Genomic DNA, 25405 nt, shown 5'->3' with positions numbered 1-25405 from the left:
CTAAATTATTGCTGTGTGCTAAATATTGGTCTATGTATTATACTTATCGTATTGCATGGAACTGTGTATTATATGGAACTGTATGAGAACATTATTGGTTAGCTGCTGTATGTATAGAACTATATATGACTTCTTGATTTGAGTATGTGTGTAGTTGACTGTTTACTAATTAATTTATTTACTAATTAATCTATAATAGAGCTGGGGTGGCGCAGCAGGTAGAGTGCTGTACTGCAGGCCACTGAAGCTGACTGTAGATCTGAAGGTCAGCCGTTCAAATCTCATCACGGGCTCAAGGTTGACTCAGCCTTCCATCCTTCCGAGGTGGGTAAAATGAGGACCCGGATTGTGGGGGCAATACGCTGGCTTGGTTAAAAAGTGCTATTGCTAACATGTTGTAAGTTGCCCTCAGTCTAAGGAGAAGGGCGGCATAAAAATCGAATAAATAAATAAAATAAATAAATAAATTGTATATATTGTAAATAATATTTATACTCTTACTTAGTAGTATGTGTTATTGGCTGAACAGCCACCACTGCCACTTTTTCTCTGTTTCTAAGTTTAGGATTCTAACATTGGTTATAAGCCCAGTGTGGAATGCTAACAAGAATATTAAAATAAAAGTGTAATATTTACCACAAACTATCTATTCTAAATAACTAATAAATAATAACTCAAAGTAAATGCAATAATTTTATTTTCAGACATTTATTGCAAAGAAACATTTGGTAGGCACTATCCTGATTTTTAAATTATCCAGATTACTTTAAATTAGTATTGAGCAAACCAATTGAACAAAGTCAAGAATGTACACTGGCAATTACAGCAAGGACTTTGGAATCTTGACCACAATTCAGATAGGACAGTTCAAATTTCTGCAGCTATACAAAGTTTTGGACTAACACTTGAACTGAAATGCCCTTACAAGACTTAGCATGGTAGAGCCTCATTCAAGCTGATGCATTTGACTTTCTGTGCCTGAAGAAGTCCACTTGACTGGAGATTTCAATCAAAATTTAACTGATGTCCTCCATGTGAAGAGCAGGGGATCTTCAAATTTGGCAACTTTAAGAGTTGTGGAGTTCAACTCTCAGAATTCCTTAGCCAGCAATTCTAGGAGTTTAAGTCCATAAGCCTTTAAAGTTGCCAAATTTTGATCTAGAGAGTATCTTCCAACTGATTTCACCGGGATTGAAACACAACTAAAATGCCTGTCCATGGCATGCTGAGGGAAGTTGAAGAAAGTAAAAACAATGGATACAGTGGATGAAGTGATCGGGAATGAAAAATTTAGACAAAACTTTGAGATTGCCCCTAGGAATTGGTCAAAATGGAGATTTGCCCATATCCTTTAAGCAACGAGTCCATCTTCTCCTCCAGCTCCACAGCAGACGCCATCTTCGCTTTGTTCTTACTTCTTCACCCAATCGCGTCAAAAAGAGTTATTTACTTCAACTGTTAACTCCTTCTGGTAAAGTTTTTCGACAGTTTATTCAGTTCACTCTCCTCTCAGTCCACTTTTAGTAAGCTAGAGAGGGTAGTTAAGGGTTAACTTTTATTTCTTTTTCTTCATGTGGGAGAGCTTTCCCTTGGTGCGTCAGTCCAGGCGACGCATGCGTAGATCAAATCCAGAGATTTGCCCATATGATAATCAGGGCCAAACGATTCAATGACACTAAAGTAATATATAAGAAAATTGTATCTAGTACAAAACAGGAAACACATTTGTCAATAAGTTAGATTTATTTGTAATAAGTTAGTTACCTTGTAATACTTTATATTTTAAATACTATTTATGGTGGAAGGGATGCCAAGGTTTGCAATTTCACAACTTTGGCCACAGGTCGCAAGTTTCTTTGTTCAACACCATCGTAATTTCCAATGATTGTTGAACAAATGGTCATAAGTCGAACGTAGCTAGAACTACGTTTAGGAAGTAGTTTACCACATGTAAATATTATGTATATAAAAACTCTTTCACAGGTTTATTTCTGTTTCATTTAACAATTTATTTGCTGGATACTTGTCTTCAATTTCAATCTCCTTAATTAGCAGGTCATCATAATTAATTAAAAATATTAAAATAATTATGAAAATCCAAAGACACACCTGATTATTACAACATAAACACTGCAACAAGCAACTTCAATGGATGCCAGCAGGAAGCTGGAAATTGAAGTCACGTCATAATAAGCAGGCATGATTCATTTAATGACTGCAGCCAGAACTGATGTTGTAAGCTGACATGGTCATTAACATCATGTTTAATAACCACCAACTGTGAACAGTCGGTGAGGATTATCTGTATGGTTTTTCCCCTTTGACAAAGTTTCTTTTATGATCTGTCAGGGTATCTTCTCTGCCCAGTCGCTGTGCATCCTGTTTTTGGATTCAATTATACTCTCCCAACACACCGTTGCTATGAAAATTAGCAATTTACTCAACATTGAGGAGATAACAGTGGACAAGGAATGCAAATAGAAATAGAGCCTCTGAAAGAAGCCTGCCTGAATAAATTTTCTTTAACAGGAGCAGAGAGAAGAATAGTCAAACTCCAGTCCAAAGTTTCAAGAGCCAGGTCGGTGTTGTCAACCAATCTGGAAGTCAGAATTTCAGAAGTAGAATTTCATACACACATCATGCAAAAGCTGGAGATCAGGCAGTTGACTCCAATGAGGGATAATGGGTTGCCTTGTAATCAGGCTGCAGCCAGCTGCCTTTAATCAAGATATTTACTCCCTTGCTTGACAAGGAGTCTCACTGGAGACTGTACTTTGTTTTCTGCTGTCCTCACCAGGTAAGGAGGCTAGGAGGCTTCTGATTATTTCAGCTATTCAGGTAGTATCTAAGTTTGATCAGTCTCAGGTGCTTCTTAGTTTTGTGTCTCCCAAGGCTGACATTTCATATATTCTACTGCAGCAGTTCCTTAAAATTCAAATTCAGACCCAGCCATGGGGCAGTGCACCAATTTCAACAAGCATTGTGTCATTGAAACAGTGGCAAGTGAAGCATCCCAAGGCCAATGATTTCTAGGTGAGACATGATGCAACTGTCAACAAATATTCTTCTGATGTCAGCATCTTACAAATAAATCAGTAGAGCTGAATTACTTCTTCCCATTCATTGATCAGCCAGATTCCATTAGGCAGGACATTGGGGGGTGAATTTTTCCAATCCCACACTTTGACAGGAACCTTCCAGTCTTTACCATAATTGGCTTCAATATAGTGGAGGGTATCACATGGCACATGTACCTTAAGTTCTAGAAACTCAGCCCAGCACAGGGTAAATTTGGGAAAGAGATACCTGCAAAAAGGAAGAACACATAAGACAGTGTAGGTAAAATGCTACCAATGAGAAGTAGATTATGTTCTTAAGATTATTATGTGGCAGACTGGATATAAGCAGTATGCAAACCTAGTTTCTGCAGGTGATATATTATTATACTAAATGGAAAGTTGTTGAACAACTTATTTTAATTCTGCTGAATTATAATGACAGATCAGAGCTATTTACAGCACCAAAATGCAATCTTCAAACTCTCCAAGTCCCAAGGAAGTAAATTCTTCTCCCTTTTAACCTTTAAGCAGACACTTTGAAGTGCATAATCATGAGAATTAGAGACATTTATGTTGTTAATAAACATAAACATTTGAATTTCAGGACACCAATTTCTTTAACCTGCCCCTGAAAGTGTTTTTAAACCAATTTTTTTTAAAAAATTGTCTAAGTACTTGCTTTGCAGACAGAATTTATTAACCATACAGAAACACAAATTCTTCACTAATGATCAAACTTAAATCAAGATGCAATCAACCACATCAACCAAAAGAAGAGGAACTAACATGGTGCCCTAAAAATTCCATCCATTCTATGTAAAAATTTTGTGTTGATCCAAAGAACATTCATTTTTCTCATAATGTCACCTCTATAGATGAAATCAAGCTTAGTACCAACAACTTTCTGGTTAAATGACTTGTCTTTTTCTGTCCCATTTGCTCAACTTCACTTATTCAGATAACTTATTTCTCTCCAGTTTAGTTATTCGAAGAGTAGATTACAATCATTCAAAAAATATTCCTTATTCTAACACAGTAAAATTGAATCAGCAACACCTACAGATATAACAAAGAACAAGCAAGCAAGCAAGCAAACAAAACTGATATAAGACTGATTAGAATCTGAAATGTCCAAAGTAATACAGAAAAATGTTAAGCTTTATTTAAAAAACAACCAAAATTCAGAAGCAAATGAACTTTCCTAGGCAGAGGGGAAGAATTCCTAACATGCACTCATTGCTATTCACCATTCCTCTTCATTCCAGAAAGTGGGCTAGTGGAGCCTCTGAGCATCCCAAAAAACTAACATGGGAGCCAATAATTTAAAATTTCCAGATGCAAAGCCAGTTGGAATCTTGCAGAGATAAATGCTGGCATTTGAATTGAATTCAGAAATGGAAGTTTAACATGGTCTGCAAAGTACCTGCAGGAGACACTGTGAAGAAGCTAAATATCTGCAAAGTTGGGCTGATTAATGTGAGTCAACGTTATCTGGTTGAAATGTTTTTGAATATTGGTAGCTTTTGAATATTGGTAGCTTTTGAATATTGGTAGGCCCCAGGGGAAGAGCCTTCTCTGTGGCAGCCCCGGCCCTCTGGAACCAACTCCCCCCGGAGGTCAGAACTGCCCCCACCCTCCCTGTCTTTCGTAAACTACTCAAGACTCATTTATACCGCCAGGCATGGGGGAGGTAAGATATTCCTTCCCCCTAGGCCATTACAAGTTATGCATGGTATGTTTGTTTTGTTATAAGGGTTTTTAGTTGTTTTATTAATTGGATTTCCACATGCTGTTTTTATCATTGTTGTTAGCCGCCCCGAGTCTGCGGAGAGGGGCGGCATACAAATCCAATAAATAAATAAATAAAAATAAATAGCTTGGGTTGGTAGTTAGGCTATTAGTTTGAGCTGTGAACTTGGCAATTTGGTTGCAAACGCTTTGTCACCATTCGAGGAGACATTATCAGTGTGTTTTGAGTTGACTCAAAAATAGGTCTAGGACTTTTTGTCTCCAACTCTTCATTCTCCTCGGGTATTTCTCCTTGGGTGATTATTCCCCGACTTATCTCCTTGTGTGACACGCCTCCACCCATTTGGCCTGTGCAATAGGTGACCAGCATCTACGTCCCACACCCTTCGACACGTCAGGCTCACAGAAAGAAGGTCCATCCTTGGTGTTCCATGTCTATGGACAGTTACCTCCAACCAATCAGATAGAAGGGCCAACCCCCCCCCTCCCATACAAATCCAGTGAAAGGCAAATGGGTGGAGGCATGTCACCTGAGGAAATAAATCAGGGGATAATTGGCTGAGGAGAAACACCCGAGGAGAATGAAGAGTCGGAGACGAAAAGACCCATTCCGCTGAAAAAACAACTCAAAATGTATTGACAATGTCTTCTCCAATAGAGATAAAACATTTGCAACCAAATTGCCAAGCTAGGAGCTTAAGCCCAAGCTCAACTTTATCTTTCAAAGAATTTTCTTGTCCATTACTGATCTTGCCTCTGAGAAACTTTCAGATTTTTTTTTTAAGTAACCAGGCCAATGTTCTCCAAACATTTAAAAACCCATTAGAGTGGAAGCAATTATTTGTTGGGTAGTAAGCTATGAAAATAATAAGATTTCCCTTCTGTAAGTACCAATTTGAGTCATACTTAAATTTCTTGCCCGATTTGGCTTGGGTTCCTCCATTCCACATGTGGTCATCCTCTTCATAGAAGAAAAAAATATCAAGCTTCACTTCATCATCTCCTCCCTGGAAGGAGAGCTCTAAACTATCTTCAACCTACATAGAAAGAAGGGGGGAAAGAACTCAAAGCACAGATAATAAAATGGGCACACATCAAAATTGATGCTTGATACCCTCCCAACTCTGTAATTCTTAATTCTGAAATTCTGAATATTTCCTAGCAGTAAGAATTAACAAAAAGCAGTTGAAAGTAATAGATATAACTCTTTCAACTCCCCATGAAATGTAGTGAGTAAGGGGAATCACTTAAGAGTGCCAAGATTATTAATTTTACGCCCAGCCTGTTAATCAATATAACAGCATCACAGAAATGTAACAAGTCTTCAGCAGTTTTTTTTTTAAATCCTTTTTTAAATATGCTGAACTAGAAGTTAAAAAGCAGAAAGTCTTAATTTTCTCACTGCTCAGATGCTAATAAAACTAACAGGGCTAAAAAGTCAAGAAGTACAATAATTATGATAATAGAAGAGAAAGATTTGCCAGTTAGTTCTAGTCTATCTTGCAAGATAACACATTTTAATATTTACGAAGTGCTGAGAGTTGCACCATTTGCCCCACTGGGGAAAGAAGAACAGAACAAATCCCTTTGTTTTCAGAAAACATTGCTTCTGGGAAAATAACAGCTGGTGAAAAAAATAATAATTTGCAAGAAAACTAATGCAGGGCGTCTGTCTGACCGGGAGCTACGTTTATGTTGAACTGCAGCACACAACCCTTGCACAGTTTTCTGTGCTCTTTCATTTATCCCCATAATAATCATGTGGTGTAGGTCAAGTCAAGATCCTAATTGCTGCTCCTAACTAATCAGCAAATTTCAGAGATGAAAAAAGATTCAAAACCAGGTCCTTCACTCCCCAGCATCCCACCCAATGCAATCTTCTAGCATAATGATTTTCAAACTAGACAATTTTAAGATGTGTGAACTTCAACTCCCAGAATAACTTAGTGAGCATGCTGGCCGGGGAATCCTGGGAGTTAAAAGCCATACATTTTAAAGTTGCCAAGTTTCAAAGACATAGTTCTAGTAGAATCTAATTATTCCTTCAATATTTAAGACACCATGAAAAAAGGATTGGCAAGAAAGAAAACTATGAGTCAAACATATTCCTGTATTCACCAACCTTGCCAAATTTGTGCTTTAGCGGTAACCCAGCCTTCTGAAACGCTGGAATAATATCCGGTTTGTAGTCTTGAATAAAAATCCCCAAGTCCAGGTCTTTACTGTAAGGAATAATGTTGCACTGTCTATACCAACCTAAATATACAATAGATCCATTAGAAACTGAACACACAATCATGAGCCTTAACAGTGATGAAAAAGAGGTCAGTGTAATTAAATTAAGACACAAAACTATACCCAAAAGATTTCCATTCTAAGCAAAGATGGAGAATTCAATTTCTCCTCCAAAAATGGCTGCATTTTTGAAAAATTCAGCTAGAACCATTTCTGGTAGTTGCAACCTTTCTTTCATGACAATTTTTTTCTAAGCTTAGGGACCTAGTTTTTTCAGGTAAATTTATTTATTTATTTATTTATTTATTTATTTTATTTATTCAATTTTTATGCCGCCCTTTTCCTTAGATTCAGGGCGGCTTACAACATATTAGCAATAGCACTTTTTAACAGAGCCAGCATGTTGCCCCCACAATCTGGGTCCTCATTTTACCCACCTCGGAAGGATGGAAGGCTGAGTCAACCTTGAGCCAGTGATGAGATTTGAACCGCTGACCTTCAGATCTACAGTCAGCTACAGTGGCCTGCAGTACAGCACTCTACCTGCTGCGCCACCCCGGCTCTATATTTGCAAACAATATGTGTATGTAATAGAAAAACAATATTAATGAAGAATGAAAACATAGAGTGGCGCTCAGGAGTAAACCCAGACAAGCAAAAACCTCTCAACTGGCCATCTAACCTCTCATTTCATGTGATGGTAAAATCACAATAACTTTGCAAGTAATTCTTTCCTCATTTTTTTAGTATTCCAAAATTTGTGTATAGCATTGTCTTGGAGAAACTGTAATCCTGAATTCCATAACTAAGCAATGCCTACGTGAATTACCTCAACTGAATGACATCTCCCTCCTGGGAAATATTAATGGATTAATACATTTTTTCAGAATTCTCTTTGTTTTTAAAAAGATGCACGGAGAGCTACTTTTTACTCCCTTGTGCATATGTTTCTGGGATCACAGTTTAAGAGAGGTCTGTCAAACTCATGGCCTGTAGGCCAGATGTGTCACACACTGGCCATGCCCAGTTTAGCAAAGGGTGGGAAAGTCATGATATGTCATGTGTCGTCACTGTGATGACGCGAGTTTGACACCTGGTCTAAGACAAACTAATGTGCATTCACATGAATTTTGTGGTTCCATGCATTCGATTAGTGTAGTCTTCATACGTGGTGCATTTCTGCCATGTGCCTAGCTTGGACATCTTGTCCTCAGACTCAACTGCCACCATGGCAGAGAATACTTCTGGCTTCCAACCCAACTGCAAGTGACTTACCTAGACAAGTCCCGCTACTCAGCCAAAATTGTACTCCTATAGTGTTCAGTGTCAGAGCAGCAAGGTGCAGCAGTGCCTTGGCTTTTTTCCTGAATTCCACTGCCTCGGGGGATGTATCATCAGGGTACAGCTAGTAAAGGAAGAAAAAGGAAGAGGGGAAAAAGAAAAAAAGAGAAGGAAAAAAGGAGGAATGAAACTGCAAATTCTTTGCATAGTATAAGTCAAATGAAGGCATTTGTAATCTCTATTTTAATTTCCAAGATCATTTCCCCCACCTACCATTATTTAGAATTCCCCCAGAAGAAATAAGTAACTGTTACAAGTAAAGTGGTTGCTAAATGGGAAATCACTTGAGTTCCAATATATCTTCAAGCTGGAAAAAAATCCCAACGCTTGTCATTCCACCCCTTCCCTTTTGTTTGTGTAACCCAGCCTTCTGAACTGCTTCTTAGGAAGAAGGCCTGCTTACACATCAAAAGCAATGAGTTTTTTAATCGTTTTTAGTATTAGATTACTATTGTACACTGTTTTATTGTTACTGTTAGCTGCTCCGAGTCTCTGGAGAGGGGCGGCATACAAATCAAATCAAATCAATAAATCAATAAATCAATCAATCAATCAATCAATCAATCAATCAATCAATCAATCAATCAATCAATAAATAAATAAATAAATAAATAAATGAGACTGTATCACCCGAGGCTGCATAAAATGCTTACTCTCTTGAAATCCCTTCCTTTTCAATCTCTCCAATCTGCAATTTTGTAACAGAAAAAAAATCACTAGTGAGGCTAAGAATAATGCGTGACTATAATGGCAATCACATGACTGAGAGACACTGCAAAGGCCATAAATGTGGTGACATGGCCATAAAATTATTTGTTCAGCAACTTCAAATGGTTGCTGAATGAGTGGTCAGTAAGCCAAGACTACCTGCAATGAATTTGTATTTAAATGAAGGTCCTTATTACTTGTTCTCTTGGAAAGTGGAAGGAAAGAGCCACAAGGTTAGATAAGGGCTTAATTCAAACTGGTGATGATAACCACAGCAGGAAGCTGACTAATACTGTAATTTAAAAATGGAACTTATGGAGGCCTATGTAACAGAATCAGATACAATATGACGTCATTGGAAATAAATTGAATCTCTTCTTGTACTGAAGAGCATTGGTGAGTTTGAAAAATAGTCTGGGAGAAATGGTTCAGATGGCTATCCAACTTTAAGGACAATAAAACAAAAACCAATTAAAATCTCTTAATGTTTATAAATGGATAGATAAGAAAAAATAAGACATATAGATTGATTTTTAATTAATTTTCTGTATTTGTTTTTACCTAGGTGATAACAATATTAATAGTAGTTCAAAAGTATTTTTTGACTATTATGATATAGTAGTGTACGCATAAGCATAAGTAACATATTAAGATTTTTGATGTATAATAGTTGAAATTAGCTTAAATGTTTGGTTTGATGGTTTGACATTATTTTATCATAGTAATTAGGATTATATTAAAGGTATTTTTTGACGATTATGTTATACTAATCCTATCTAATATTTACATCGTATTCAAGATTTGTAAAACTTCAACTCAAATTTACTAACTTTTTTTTATAATAGTTAACATACATTTAATTATGTATTCTTTTTCTATATTTGAATGTTTACTTTCAAAAGAAGCGGGGGAAATACACCCCCACTTTATGTTTATTGTTTGTATGTACTTGTTTGTTTTATGAAAATTAATAAAAAATTGAAAAAAATATTTAAAAAAATAAATAAAATCTCTTAATATAAATCAAAATAAAGATATATACAATAGAAATTCGGACCAACATCAATACAACCCCTCTCTGGGTTCAATCCATTTGATAATTATCAGAAATTTAGTATCGCAACCTACAATTACTTCTCACTAACAAAAATAATAAATATAATCAAACTAAGTCGTCACAATCCAAATGCCTGCTAGTTTGCAGGTACCACCCCTCCTCTTTTTCTTCTTTCTTTCTCCTCTCTTTCTTCTTCTTTTCTTTCCATTCTCTTTCCTTTTCTATCCCACCTCCAACCACCTCTTCTTTCCACGTTATTCTTGGACTATTAAATACTACAGCTATAAGATTATCCAAATAAGAATATTGAATATAAAATATTGACATATAGACAAATATTTGGAATGTATATACAATAATATATATAAGTCGCTGTATAAAAATACTGTTTACCCCAACCCCCTCCCACTTCTCCTTTTTGTATTCCTATCCCCCTTTTCCATGTGTTCTTTTTTAAAATAATCTAATAAAGTATTATTTTTTTTTTAAAGAAAAAGAAAAATAGTCATTTGGAACACTGACATGGGTGGCCTCTGAGATATAGAGAGACAAACATATAGACAGATCCAAAGTCCATAAAAAACCATCACTGCCATCAATCCAATTTTCATCTTCACTAAACAATACACTTTGCATTCCCATCTGCACTTGTAATGAGACAACTACAAACTATTACTTATACTTTAATAAAGCACAACACAAAGTTTAACCCATATATATATTTGTTTTTAATACAATTATTCTTTTCTATCTTCCTGCTGTGCTCAAAGGGTAGGAAAATATTTCTTGCAATCAAAGAAACGGATTCTTTCATTGGTAGGCCTTCTATATTTATTCTTTGGCGCCATCAAGTGTCAAAGCCATAGAGCAAATCTTACTAGGTAGCCACTAGGATTAAGCATGGAAATGTGACTGTTTGTTAGACTGAAAAACTGGTTGTCTAAAGAGGGAAAAGATTTCAACAAAACAATATTTTTCAACAATATTGAAAAATAAAAAAGCCCATGCATGTATCTCAGGGAACCCAAAGGAATTGTGGATTTGAAGTGGCTTTCCAAACTTGGGGAAAATTGCTTTTTGAAAGAGATGAAACAAATTACAAGTAATTCACTAGGTCCTAGACTATGTAGTAAGAGAGCCAGTTGATGTAGTTATTAAGGCATCAAGCTAGAACCCATGAGATTATGAGCTTTAGTACGTAGGCACAAAGCCATCTGGGTGACTTTGGTCCCATTACTTTCTCTGAGTCCTGGGAAGGAGGCAAAGGTAAACCAGAGATTAATTGCAAAAATTATGATTCTCTGAATTCCAAACAGTCATGACACCAAGATCTCTGCCACTCTGCAGCGAAGAGCTAAATGCAATATCCGCAGGTTTACAAAGGTATAGTTGGTCACATAGAAACATAGAAGACTGACGGCAAAAAAAGACCTCATGGTCCATCTAGTCTGCCATTGTACTATTTCCTGTATTTTATCTTAGGATGGATATATGTTTATCCCAGACATGTTTAAATTCAGTTACTGTGGATTTACCAACCACGTCTGCTGGAAGTTTGTTCCAAGGATCTACTACTCTTTCAGTAAAATAATATTTCCTCATGTTGCTTTTGATCTTTCCCCCAACTAACTTCAGATTGTGTCCCCTTGTTCTTGTGTTCACTTTCCTATTAAAAACACTTCCCTCCTGAACCTTATTTAATCCTTTAACATATTTAAATGTTTTGATCATGTCCCCCCTTTTCCTTCTGTCCTCCAGACTATACAGATTGAGTTCATTCCTGATACATTTTATGCTTAAGACCTTCCACCATTTTTGTAGCCCGTCTTTGGACTCGTTCAATTTTGTCAATATCTTTTTGTAGGTGAAGTCTCCAGAACTGAACACAGTATTCTAAATGTGATCTCACCAGCGCTCTATATAGCGGGGTCACTGTATTTATAGATTGATCAAGTCCACTTAGTACCACTGATTTGCTACAAAGAATGTATCCACATATACCTGTGCATAGAAAGCTGACCACATTGAACATTGAATATTTTGGAGGAAGTGTCAACATTTATGTCAACAATAATGTCATTTTTACTACACCAATTAATTCAAACAGGAAATGATACTAACCTGGAAGAACGATCGAGCTTCTTTGTACCGACATTCAACAAATTGAGAGTGAGACCTTTCTTTTAGGAACTTAGATGGCTCTTTTGGAACCTGGACTATTAACCCATCAATGGAAAGAGTGAGTAATTCCATCCTGTTACAAGAAGGAGAAAGTGATGTTATCCTGATCAGGGAACTGTAACAGAAGCAAAACATTTCCTTTTGAATTTGCATTAAGACAGCAAGCTAACAAATGCACAATTGCTGTTCCTTCTGACACCCAGTCACAACTTGCATTTCACCAAAATGTTTTGTCCGTCTTAACCTGCTATTCTCAATCCATCCAATTCATTTGATGTACACCTAAAATACCTAAACCAAAACAAGTGTAAAAGTACTGCCAAGCAACGGAAGGCAAGGTACTATGCCCTCCTAGGTTCCACTCCAACAAGAAGAGGTAACTATTACGAAGAAATTCATGGAGTGAAGGCAGAAGGACAGATTTGAGGGATGCGTGGAGTCTAAGTTTGGGAATCTCTCATTCTGTCATTAACACAAGCCTGGGAATAATTGTAGAGGCAGCGTAGGCTGTTATACACAGGATATAAATAATTTTTAGAAATAAATAAACTTGCTTTAAAACCCATTTTTGGTGATTTAATAAAAGTCAATGTGTTCCTTATTTCTATATTAACCAGCTATCTGCACTATCCTCTATCTGCCCCGCATTCTCCCTGTTTGAGACTTCAAAAAGAATTTCTGTATTCTAAAAAGGTTTTAGTGGTGGCAGGAAAAGGATAATCAAGGAAAAGACCTCCACAACATGGAGGAGATGGTATTTTGAACTTATTTGAAGGTTGCCTTGAATGGGCTCTGCTAAGATGAGAAGGCAGGATAGGTAACAGGAAGGAATATAAAATAGTAAGCTTTCCAGCTCATCAACTGAGCCTTCTGACATTTAATAGGAATGCATGACGACAATGCCAGCACACTGCCAAGCAATGGTGAACATATTCCACAATCACAATGTAATTGCTTTAATTAAGTGAATCAGATACTTTCACATTTTAGAAGCAGCTCATCCAAAGTAGAATAGAGATGCCCTACTTTCTTTACAAGAGCGCATATCTCATCACCGGGGAATCAGGCATTTTTTCCCCCATCTAGGATGTATTGTGTCATTTTTTCCTGCTTGCTTCGCATCCTCCATATTCAGAGATGGGCCTTCCTTTGTTCAGAGGTTACCATAGTTTAAAGCCACTGACATGGGATTTCTTTGAGGGTGCTGTTCTTTTGTCTGCCCTGAACCTGCTGCCAAATAATGTTGTCAGGGAATTCTCATCTCTGCCATCATATAATGAAGAGAGAAGGAGGAGGAATCTAATGGCCTCATTACCGCCATTAATCAAAAGTTCCAGTTCACTTTCCTGACACAATTTTCATCACTTTTATATTCCGAGATGTCTGAGCCTTTTGGAAGCGAGTGCTGAACAAACAGCTGTGTTTCGCAAGAAGAGCCTTATCGTCATATACAACAACAAAAGCAATAGCACTTAGACTTATATACCGTTTCATAGTGCTTTACAGCCCGGTCCAAGCAGTTTACAGTGTCAGCATATTGCCCCCAACCATCTGGCTCCTCATTTTATCAACTTTGGAAGGATGGGAGTCAACCTTGAGCCTGCTGAGATTCGAACTGCCAAATTGCAAGTAGCCAGCAGGCAGCATAAGTAGCTTGCAGTACAGTGATCCCTCTATTATCGCGAGGGTTCCGTTCCAAGACCCCTCGCGATAATCGATTTTTCACGATGTAGGGTTGCGGAAGTAAAAACACCATCTGCGCATGCGCGCCCTTTTTTTTTCTATGGCCGCGCATGAGTAGATGGTGGAGTTTGCGTTCCCCGCCGCCCACGCAAAGGGGAAACCCCGATTCGGCTCCTCGCTGCTGCTGCGCTACCGAGCAGATCAGCTGCTGGGCAGCCGAAGGAACCTTCCCTGGGTCTTCCCCCTCTTGCTGGCGGGCGGGCGAGCGGCGGGCATCAGCGAGGAGCCGGGGTTTCCCCTTTGCGTGGGCGGCCGGGAAGACCCAGGTTGGGGGTTCGGGGGGGTGCTGGGAAGCCCCCCAGGCCGGCTGCGACCTTTTAAAACAGCCGCACTGCTTCCCAGCTGACTCCCGAAGCCAAACGCGGAAGTGGGGTTTTTTTTAATTAATATTTTTTTTAAAATCACGATATAGCGTTTCGCGAAGATCGAGATCGCGAAACTCGAGGGATCACTGTACTGCATTTAACGACTGTGCCATCATGGCTACAACAACAAGAAAAATACTACTTTGCTGTTTCTTACTTGTTATAGGCGCCAGAATAGCGTCCAAAGTGTAGCTTCTGGAATGGCACAAAGGTCCTGTCCATGTGTAGCTTCAGACGCAGCGGTCCATGCCAGAGGTAGTTGCCACTCCTCTCATAGAAGACTACTAGATGGATGGCATGTGTTGCCTGTTTGAAGATGAAGTGCAGGGGAACTTCTGTTCCAGACAGATCCTCCATGCCTTCCAAACGTGGATCTTTACTCTGCAATTTCAGCCACTGGAATCCCATTCTCTCAGCAGCCTGAAACAAGCCCACCTGAAACCAACATAAAGTTTTTGTTCCGATCACCTTCATCAAGCCATGTTTCAGTTCCTTTTAGGTTGAAATGAAAGCAAAACATGGCAGACGAGAACCATTTCATGGCAATCTCACCATGCTTTTCCAAGAAGCTGTTCTAGAGCAAACTATTTTTTTCAGTTAAACCAAACCTCATCATTCCCATCACCCATCTCCACCCATTAATGACTGTATGACTGTAACTTTGTTGCCTGTACAGTGATCTCTCGATTATCACGAGGGTTCCGTTCCAAGACCCCTCGCGATAATCGATTTTTCGCGATGTAGGGTTGCGGAAGTAAAAACACCATCTGCGCATGCGTGCCCTTTTTTTCATGGCCGCGCATGCGCAGATGGTGGAGTTTGCGTGTGCGGCGGGGAAGACCCAGGGAAGGTTCCTTTGGCCGCCAAGCAGCTGATCTGCTCGGCAGCGCAGCAGCAACGAGCAGACGAAGATCGGGGTTTCCCCTTTGCGTGGGCGGCGGGGAAACCCCGATCTTCGTCTGCTCGCTGCTGCTGTGGCCGCCCAGCAGATCAGCTGCTGGGCGGCCGAAGGAACCTTCCCTGGGTCTTCCTCGCTGATGCCCCCGCTCGCCCGCCCGCCGCCCGCCAGCAACAGGGGGAGAGATAGAGAAAGAGAGAGAAGGAAAGAAAGAGATGAGAGAGGGAGGAAGAGAGTGTGAGAGAGGAAGAAGCAAGATAGAGAAAGAGAGAGAGAAAGAAAGATGAGAAAGGAAGGAAGAGAGTGATGTCATCGGGTGGAAAAATCGCGATATAGCGTTTCGCGAAGAACGAGATCGCGAAAATCGAGGGATCACTGTATACTTATGATTCATATTGACTGGTTCCTAATATGATTTGATTGCTTATTTGTAACCAGACTATCATTAAGCGTACCTTATGATTCTTGATGAATTTATCTTTTATGTACAGTGAGAGCATATGCACCAAGACAAATTCCTTGGGTGGCCAATAAAATTCTATTCTAGATAAAGTCAAGAAACCACTCTGGCAGAAATGAATCTCCGTAAATGGTGAAAGCAAAGACGTGTCATCTGTAAATGCTAACATCAAAATTTCTGCTGCTAGTTCAGCACCATGATTAATTCTCTCAAATGTTTCTCGGATAATACATCACCACACAGATAATTAATTTCCATGGCAAGGCAGCCACATTTGATCACCCTTCTGTGGAGAGTGCCCTCCTTGTTTTGTTAAAGTTCTCACTGGGACTCCCTTTCTTTGATCATGTGCAATATTATTTTGGTCCACCTGCTTTTTAAATAGCAATTCATAGTGGTGTTGTGGAAGGAGGAGAGGTCAAGCCCTGGATCACTTCAATGCAGAGACCTCCAACCTTGGCAACTTTAGGATGTGTGGACTTCAATTCCCAAAATTCTTCAGCCAGCCTGCCTGCCTGCCTGCCTGAAGAATTTTGGGAGTTGAAGTCCACAAGTTGTAGTGGACACTCCATTTTATTTAACATTTACATGATACGAATAAGTGAGATCATCCAGTGGTTTAGGTCTGTCTTTTCCACCTCTTCTTTACCATATCGGAAATGCAATGGAATAATTGAGTCCAAAATTTACGTCGCTAAGCAAGACAGTTGTTAGATGAGTTTTGCCCCATTTTACGACCTTTCTTGCCACAGTTGTTAACTGAATCACTTCACGGTTGCTAAATAAATCACAGATGTTAAACACTATTTAGCTGACAGGACCCGGAGAAGAAGACCAACTCTGTGGGCCCTTACCAGTCACTGGGAGCAATGTGGCAGGAGGTGGTCTCGAAGACATCTTCTGCAGGCAGACTCTACCCATCCTACTTCATCTAGAGATTGGAGGTGGGGACGGACTCAGACAATGACATTCTCAGGAAAGCCCCTCCCTCTGGGAATAGCATCAACCTGGAGATCAGATATCCCCACCACCACCCTCATGTCCTTTAGAAGAATGTCAAACTGTCCTTTTTCAAAAGACATTCAGATGGAAGATGTTAAGTAAGAAGGAATAGCACTTTTTAATAAACAGCATGTAATTGTTTCATTATTAAGCGTTGTTATCCCTTATCCCGTATTTAATCTAGGATTTATTTTTTGTAGATGGCTTAGAGTAAAGAATGACATGTTTTCCCCAAAATAGACCCTATCCTTTATATGTATGTATGTATGTATGTATGTATGTATGTATGTATATGTGTGTGTGTGTGTGTGTGTATACATAGAGGCAAAATAGGAGCTGCGATGTTCCTTCAATATACCAGAGTGATTCGACACAAAAATATGTAACTCTTCCCTGGTACAGAGCTGAACGGATTGGATACTGTAGCCTAGAGGTTAATTCTCTGCCTCACAAGGCAAAGGTTGCAGGTTCAAGTCCCAGTGAGGGTATGGCTAGCTGATGAGGCCAAAATAAGGCTGAAATAGATCTATCCTAGTCTCCCTTAATTTTCAAATTCAGCAAAAACATGTGACACACACACACACACACACACACATATATGTCACATGTGTGTGTGTGTGTGTGTGTGTGTATGTATATATGTCTAGGCATATTCGGGTCTTTTCCCGTATAAGATTGATAGATCCGAATATGTCTAGACTTATATACCTATATATATACATATCCACTGTTGTAATCATAGATTTATAAGCACTGAAATTAAGGAATAAGATATTGCTGGAGAGTGATGTTATAAGCCTAATTATGTGCTGAATAAAATCTTAAATTCTTCCTCTATGGAAAGGCAGCAAAGTCTAGGCTGATTAAGCAAGCTGCAGACCATGTATGGACTTGGTATACAAAATGAAGAAAAACCTATAGCTAACTTCCATATAAGGAAATATATATGCCTCACTCTCATTCCAATCCAGGAAAAAGGCAAAGAATGTAGATCCATAGGAAAGCCACAAGAGAAGTTTGCCTTATATGGTGCTGGTTTAAATGTATGTGGCGCTCGCGAATTGGTCATTCTGTACCACATGTCAGAACTGTGAAAACACAATAAATAGGAGAGACCTTGATCTATTTGGGGTCGTCCTCCCATCGAGAAAACATTCTCTCTGTCATTTCATTCTGATGTGACAATTCATGGCATGCAGTGCCTTCCCTAGAGGGCGACCCACTGAAGGAAGGCTGCATGCCTTCAATCCACAATATATATATATATATATATTTATATATCCACAAAAAAGGCACCCAGGGAGGAGGGGGGATGTTATCCACTGATTCACGTAATTTGTTGATGTTCTCCCCACCCCACCCCTGCCTCCTCTTTTTCACCGTCAGAGGCTATCAAGAACTTCTTCAGCAGCCTGCAAGGCTTTCCTGAAGGCCTCTGCAGTTGATAACAGAGCTCTGGATTGATCCAGAGTTCTGTTATCAGCTGCAGAGGTCTTTAGGAAAGCCTTACTGGCCTTGTCGGCTTCAGAAGAAATGGGACGGCAAGGCAGGTGTCAGGGTGTGCAAGGACTAGCTGCAACTGCCTGAAGATAAGCAGTAGGGCAACTCCATGCCCCCCATTCCCACCCTAGCTTAATTGTTATCCCTGTACCCTGGAGTGTGTGGGATCTTAATTAGGGCTTATTTGGAGGGGGGGTGTATATTGGGCACATGTGTAAAAATCAAGCTAGGACTTACTTTCAGGGCAAGTAGTATTTTGGGGAAAACACGGTAGTAGGGAGCATACAAATGTGGGCAATAAAACCCAAACAGGCATCTTTATCCTCTATATTTCTCTATTGCCTCCTATTAAATGACTGAAAACTTTAGCAGAGTTAGAGAAAGCTGGGGAAAAAGACATTTACTTCAGGTTTCCAGGTTTTGTCCAGTAGTCCAAAGGTGGTATAATCCCGTGGGGTACAGAAGTATTTGCATTCTGAGTGACTGCCATCAGGGAAGGTCTGAAGCTGTTTCAAGTCTGGGTCAATCAGTTCCAAAAGGAGAGGATCAATCAGATATACAACTATGTTGTGGTTGGCCACCAAATTCAGAAATTTTCTCACCACATGCTGTTTAAAAGGGGGGGAAAAGGTAGGATAAGGAGAAAAAAACATCAGGAGTAAATGTTTGCTGAAAATATGTACCAAAATAATGATATGGGTAGTCCTCAACATGTAACCATAATGGAACCTGCTCATTATGGTTGCAGGCTGCAATGGTCGTGAAAGGGATCAGGCATGGGACAAACTAGATTTTACAATTTTTTCCCAATGGCTGTTTAGCAAACATTGAAATCATTACACAAATAAAACGGTCGTTAAGCAAACCAATGGTTCACTATGGGCACTGTTTTGCCAAACCCCAGAAGTGTCAGTTTTTGGCAAAACTGTTGTAAAAATGCGGTGGTAGTAGTAGTAGTAGTAGTAGTAGTAGTAGTAGTAGTAGTAGTAGTAATAATAATAATAATAATAATAATAATAATAAAAAAAAATAGATTTGTATGCCGCCCCCCTCCGAAGACTCGGGGCTGCTCACAACAATAATAATAACAGTATAAATGCAACAAATCTAATATTAAAAATTATCTAAAACCCATCATTTAAAAATCATACAACACAATCATACAATACATAAACCATATAAGCCCGGGGGAGATGTCTCAATTCCCCCATGCCTGGCGATATAGGTGGGTCTTGAGCAATTTAGGAAAGGCAAGGAGGGTGGGGGCAGTTCTGATCTCTGGGGGGAGTTGGTTCCAGAGAGCCGGGGCTGCCACAGAGAAGGCTCTTCCCCTGGGGCCCGCCAGACAACATTGTTTAGTCGACGGGACCCGGAGAAGGCCAACTCTGTGGGACTGGGATTCGTGTGGCAGAAGACGATCCCGGAGATATTCTGGTCCAATGCCATGTAGGGCTTTATAGGTCATTACCAACACTTTGAATTGTGACTGGAAACTGATCGGCAGCCAATGCAAGCCACGGAGTGTTGAAAAAACATGGGCGAACCTAGGTAACCCCACAATCGCTCTCACGGCCGCATTCTGCACGATCTGAAGTTTCCGAACACTTTTCAAAGGTAGCCCCATGTAGAGTGTTGCAATAATCAAACCTCGAGTTGATGAGGGCGTGAGCGACTGTGAGCAATGACTCCCTGTCCAAATAGGGCCGCAACTGGTGCACCAGGCGAACCTGGGCAAACGCCCTCCTCGCCACAGCCGAAAGATGATGTTCCAATCTCAGCTGTGGATTGAGGAGGACGCCCAAGTTGCGGACCCTCTCCGAGGGGGGGCAGTAATTCCCCACCCCCGGGTAATGGACGGACAGATGGAATTGTCCTTGGGAGGCAAAACCCACAGCCACTCTGTCTTGTCCGGGTTGAGTTTGATTATGTGACTGCCAGCTGTAAATGGTCTTACATACAGCCATGTTGCTGAGGGCTCAAAATCTGGTCATGTGGCACAAAGAAGGCCCAACCACTGGAAGTTCCAATCTAGGTTGTAAGTCTCCTTTTTCAGGTCAGTTGTGACTTCAGTCACTAAACAACTTGTCATAACCTGCCATAATTGTAATAACCGCAGCAATCATTATAAAATCATGATTTTGATCATGAGCATCAAGGGATTTTTATATAAATAGTTATAAATGTAAAAACAGCTATTTTAGAATATTTGGCAAATAAATCAAAGTAAATAGTAAAGTAAAGCTCAAGTGATTCAGATAAAGTTTGGTATCAAAACAAAACCTGGGTGCCTTTTTAGAGTGGAAGGCTGCATTCAGTCCCCTTCAAGGTGTTAGCTATGACCCTTGAAGAACTGTAAGCGGTAGACATTACTTCCCAATAAATAAGTCACTATTAAAATAAAAGTACAGTAATTTAATACAAGTTATTTATTTATTTATTTATTCGATTTTTATGCTGCCCTTCTCCTTAGACTCAGGGTGGCTTACAACATGTTAGCAATAGCACTTTTTAATAAAGTCGGCATATTGACCCCATAATCCGGATCCTCATTTTACCCACCTCGGAAGGATGGAAGGCTGAGTCAACCTTGAGCCGGTGATGAGATTTGAACCGCTGACCTACAGATCTACAGTCAGCTTCAGTGGCCTGTAGTACAGCACTCTATCTGCTGCGCCACCCCGGCTCATAGTTATGCAAATATTACCCTGTGTATTTGATATTCCTTTGGTAATTATTATTTATACGTATTTGCCTCATGCCATTGTCTCCCTCCTTTTCACTGAATTGCCTCTTCCACCTCAAGCACACTGTTTATGAAAAATAGTAAAGTCACATGTATTTACCCACTGACTATTGTCTTGTCCTGCTTTGCTCCCTTTAATCTTGGGGAAAACAGCTCCATTCTAAAAAAAGCAAACAAGAGAAATAAAGCTCTATAACTCAATTGTACCATGAAATTATATAACAAAAAACAAAGCTCTGAGGCTTTTTACTACCCAGCAAGAGCATCTCAGAATAACACTGGGTATCTCTGCCTTCTATAAATGATGTAGATTGCTTGCTTACGGTATTTTGTTTTTTGCTAGCATGTTTTAAAACATTAAAAACATTTGTTTAGATCCGTAAATTTGGGTTTAGGATTGTTCATAAGTAATATGATCATAAAACATTACCTTTGGAGACAGATAATATTTATAATAGTATAGCTGGAACAGGAGAAAGATTGAGCTAGTCAAAGTAAGAAGACCCAGTACTACGTTTTTGTTAATTCTCTGCATCGGTTTTTTGAACCCTTCTGGTAGTCATTAGAATGCAGCAGTTGGTGCTTCTCATCTTTTTTTAAGATGGCCTGCTGTGAGTTTCAAAGCTGGGAAAACATTAAAAAAAATGAATTCAGTTAAAAAATTATAATAGCTTTTTCAAAAGCAAAGCTGTTGTTTTTCTGTTTAAATAACTATCCTACCACCCAAGTTCTGAGAGGTAATTAAAAACTCATCATACAAAATTTAAGACTTGTTTTACTGATTCACAGCTGATTCGGTGTCATTTTATTTTGGATATTGTTCATATAAGTTCATGCCTGCAGCAACGCCTTGAAGGTATCACTAGGCAAACTTCTCTTAGAAGGACACCCCGTAAGATACCTTTTTACTAATATTTTATCTACTTAAATTCATTTGGGGTGAAGAAAGTTGTCTTGAATCATTTCTGTGAGCACGTAAAAGCAAATTCTCAACAATAATGAATTTTTTATCCTAATTGAGGGAGCATTTAATTTGCTGTTACTAATTTCATTACCCATCTCAAATCCTAAAGGAGATAGGCCTTGTCTTTCTAATATTCCTGAAACACTCAGGCAAATTGTAGATACAATATATCCAGTATGTGGTTTTTTTGTGACATCACTGTGATTGTATGGTTTGAGTTTGATTATCCTTGGTGCCATGGTACTATTATAATTATTGTGTCATTTTTGTTTATTGGTATTTTTTGGTTTTAATTCCCTCTTCACCACCCAGAGTTGATATTATGAGATGGATTGCAATATAATTCCAGATTAGAAACTTGTAAAATGAAGTGGTAAAACAAATGTCTACTGAGACACCTGAATGGACAGCATGATATGAATAGGCCTTTTAGTTTCTTTTTAAATGTAATTCCTAATTTTAACTTTAATTATTATCTTATATGTTGTAAGCCACTCTGGGTTTTTGGAGCGTATCAACAACAACAACAATAATAATAATTCTCCCAAGATAGCAGAGGTCTACTATCTCTATTAGGATCTGAAGCATTCTAATCAGAAATAGGATCACATTAATTAAATGGGTTCCAAGTGCATCAAAGCAAAAAGAAGAAACAAAAGCAACTAACAAATGGAATACACTGCACAGATAGATTCCATTTTCCAAACTCCTTGTGCCCAGATCTCAGTCACACACATAATAATAAGCATTCTGAGAAGAAACTTTGACCCATGAACTGACTCTTGAATGAAGTTGAAAGTAGAGAAGCATTCCTGAATGTTTCAGTCTGAGTTAACATGTTATGCCCCAATAGTCTTTCAATATAAGTGTGTTAACTGCTTTCTTAAAACTTCCTTAATTTACTGCTAATTATCCAATGTTGTTTACAATTTTCCATTTTTTCCTCACACTTCGAAGTTTTAGTTACTTTTAAGGAAAATTTAAACCTCACAAAATAGACTAAATTCAGGGTTGTTATTTTTTTCTTTACATCAACTAATAGAAGCAAAATCCTGTATATATATACCAGATTATATCCAGATTCTGGATATAAATGTACAAATGTGACTATTACCTATTTGCAGATTCATAATTTCCTGAAGATCCCTGCTAAGTGCTTGAAAGAACAACTTTTTATAAAAAATAAGCATAACTCAAGTCACTACTAGAGGTTGATTTGAGATTCAACCATATGCCTGAGGAATGATAAATTCTCTTCCAAATATGGCTGTAAGGCAAAGCTAAATAAGAACTAAGGAAGCTTGATGTCGGTAGGCCTTACTAAGACTGCAATTTTAAACCTTAACAGATTAACAGAGTTGGAAGGGACCTTGAGGTCATCTAGTCCAACCCCCTGCCAAAGCTTCTTTTTGGTTGATTGTATTATCTGCCTGAAGTAAACCTGAAGGATGAACTCCCTATCTCTCTTTCAACCCTGAAAATTAAACACGCGTGAGGACACCCGAGTCTTGCTCAGATGCCCACGGACTACAATCCCCAGCATCCCTCACCATTAGCTATGTTGCACCAGTATCTGGAAGGCCACCGGGTTTTGTTGTTCACGTTGAGACTGTTGAAGCTTTCGGGACAAAGAAAGATTATTAACGCGAGCGGCTTAAAAACCCGTTCAAGGCTGCGCGCAGTATAAAATGTCCGTTCAAGGCTGCGCGCGGGAGAGAATAAATCAAGGCTAATAATACGACGTTTGATACCCTTACCTGCAAGGAGGGAGGCGAAGTGGGAGGGGAGGCCGTAAGACGCAAAAAGATGGGCTTTTGCGGCACTATCCCACCGTAAAGCAAGGCCGCAGTGCTTTACGTCAGCTGCACATTGCCGCGATGCCGGGCCAGATGAATGAAGAAAGGAAAGGGTGGGTGGGTGTTTCGGTGTGGTTGTGCGGTGTTTTGTAGTGGAGGGGGGAACAAACTCGCCTCGAAACAGAGGCTTTCTTGCCACTCTTCACCCCACCTCTCATTTAAAAATAGTTGCGTTTAATTTAATACGCAACGCTCCCATGTTACAACTGGCGATGGACCAGTGATCTCCAAGCCATAGTAACTTTAAGCCTTGTGGACTTCAACTCCCAGAATTCCTCAGCCAGCAAAGCTTACGGAGGAATTAGCAAAGCTGGCTGAGGAATTCTGGCAAATGAAGTTCACAAGTCTTAAAAGTTGTCAAGGTTGACTGTTCTGCGCTGGACTGTTCAATTTTTATTGTTTTATTTTGTCAAGTACATATTGGTAGTATACAAAGATATAACAATGTTTATATACATGATGCTGATACTAATAGAAATATTAGGATAGGGACGGTAGGCACGTAATGCATTTATGCACGCCCCTTTATTTTGCAGCTTCACGGATAAGCGGAGCCCTGATGGAGTCATCAATGCAATTGGGAGGGCTTGATTTGCAGGTAAAGTGGTGGGTTAAATCCCACGACTGACGCTACCCTGCCGTTGTCTCGTCTTAATTGGGATTTGCAGAAGAGACCACCAGGAAGCATTCATTGGACTAGGAAGGCGAAGGAGGTGGCAATAGAAAATGTTTCCTAACATTGCAGGAAAAAAATTGCAGATTTTTGAAAAGAATGTTGACCTTCAAGTAGAATTATTATTTTTTTAAAAATGAAGACATGGCGATACTGCACTCAAGTGCCTTTGATTTCATTAATTTCCCGAAGCAGTGGAAAGGTGTGCAATAGCATGGCATGGCAACTTGTGGACTCCAACTCTCAGAACTCTGGGAGTTGAAGTCCACAAGTCTTAAAGTTGCAAAGGTTTTATTTATTTTATTTATTTATTTATTTTGTCCAATACACAATGAGGGTTTTAGTGGGTATATATCTATATATAAATAATAAAATACATGATGAAGGTTATAGAGGAGATACTCATAGTAAAATATATCTAAGAAATAATAGAAAGGAAGATGAAGTAATAGAACATATCAATGAAAGAATAGAAGAAGAAATATAGGAATAGAAGAAAGGTATAGGAGATATAGGACAGCAATAGGACAGGGGACGGAAGGCACTCTAGTGCACTTGTACTTGCCCCTTACTGACCTCTTAGGAATCTGGATAGGTCAAACGTAGATAATCTAAGGGTAAAGTGTTGGGGGTTTGGGGATGACACTATGTTGCAGACCTGTTTTATATGCCCAATATGTGGCAGAACATTTTGTGCCCGTATAGGCTTGACCAACCACCTGCAGACACATCGCATACAGCCAACAACCCATTAGATGTCAAAGTCCTCTTAGAACACAATGGGTGAACATAATATTAATAATAATATTAATAGATTTGTATGCCACCCCTCTCTGAAGACTCATCATCATATTACTGTATAAACTGTCCC

The 25405-nt window shown here is 39.2% G+C and overlaps 1 protein-coding gene across 3 annotated transcripts; it reads right to left on the bottom strand.

Annotated features, from left to right (window-relative positions):
* Positions 1-1724: 1724 nt before the first annotated feature.
* Positions 1725-23848, bottom strand: FKTN (fukutin). Of its 3 annotated transcripts, none has more exons than XM_070742370.1 (10): positions 23763-23848; positions 21472-21665; positions 21142-21201; positions 18703-18906; positions 14596-14873; positions 12271-12403; positions 8319-8448; positions 6931-7064; positions 5715-5845; positions 1725-3306 (listed from the first exon to the last, which is right to left on the bottom strand). In XM_070742370.1, exons 2-10 carry the CDS (start codon positions 21574-21576, stop codon positions 3093-3095), a joined length of 1389 nt encoding a protein of 462 aa, XP_070598471.1. In that variant the 5' UTR covers positions 21577-21665; positions 23763-23848; the 3' UTR covers positions 1725-3092. The 3 variants fall into 3 exon arrangements, with proteins under 3 accessions (XP_070598471.1, XP_070598470.1, XP_070598472.1); XM_070742369.1 differs by having other exon boundaries at positions 23556-23766; XM_070742371.1 differs by lacking the exon at positions 23763-23848 and adding an exon at positions 23120-23486.
* Positions 23849-25405: the final 1557 nt, after the last annotated feature.

Source organism: Erythrolamprus reginae, chromosome 2, assembly GCF_031021105.1.
Source record: "Erythrolamprus reginae isolate rEryReg1 chromosome 2, rEryReg1.hap1, whole genome shotgun sequence".
In the NCBI taxonomy this organism is placed as follows: domain Eukaryota; kingdom Metazoa; phylum Chordata; class Lepidosauria; order Squamata; family Dipsadidae; genus Erythrolamprus; species Erythrolamprus reginae.
Note: the sequence above shows the minus strand (reverse complement) of the source record. Positions and strands in the feature narration are given on the sequence as shown.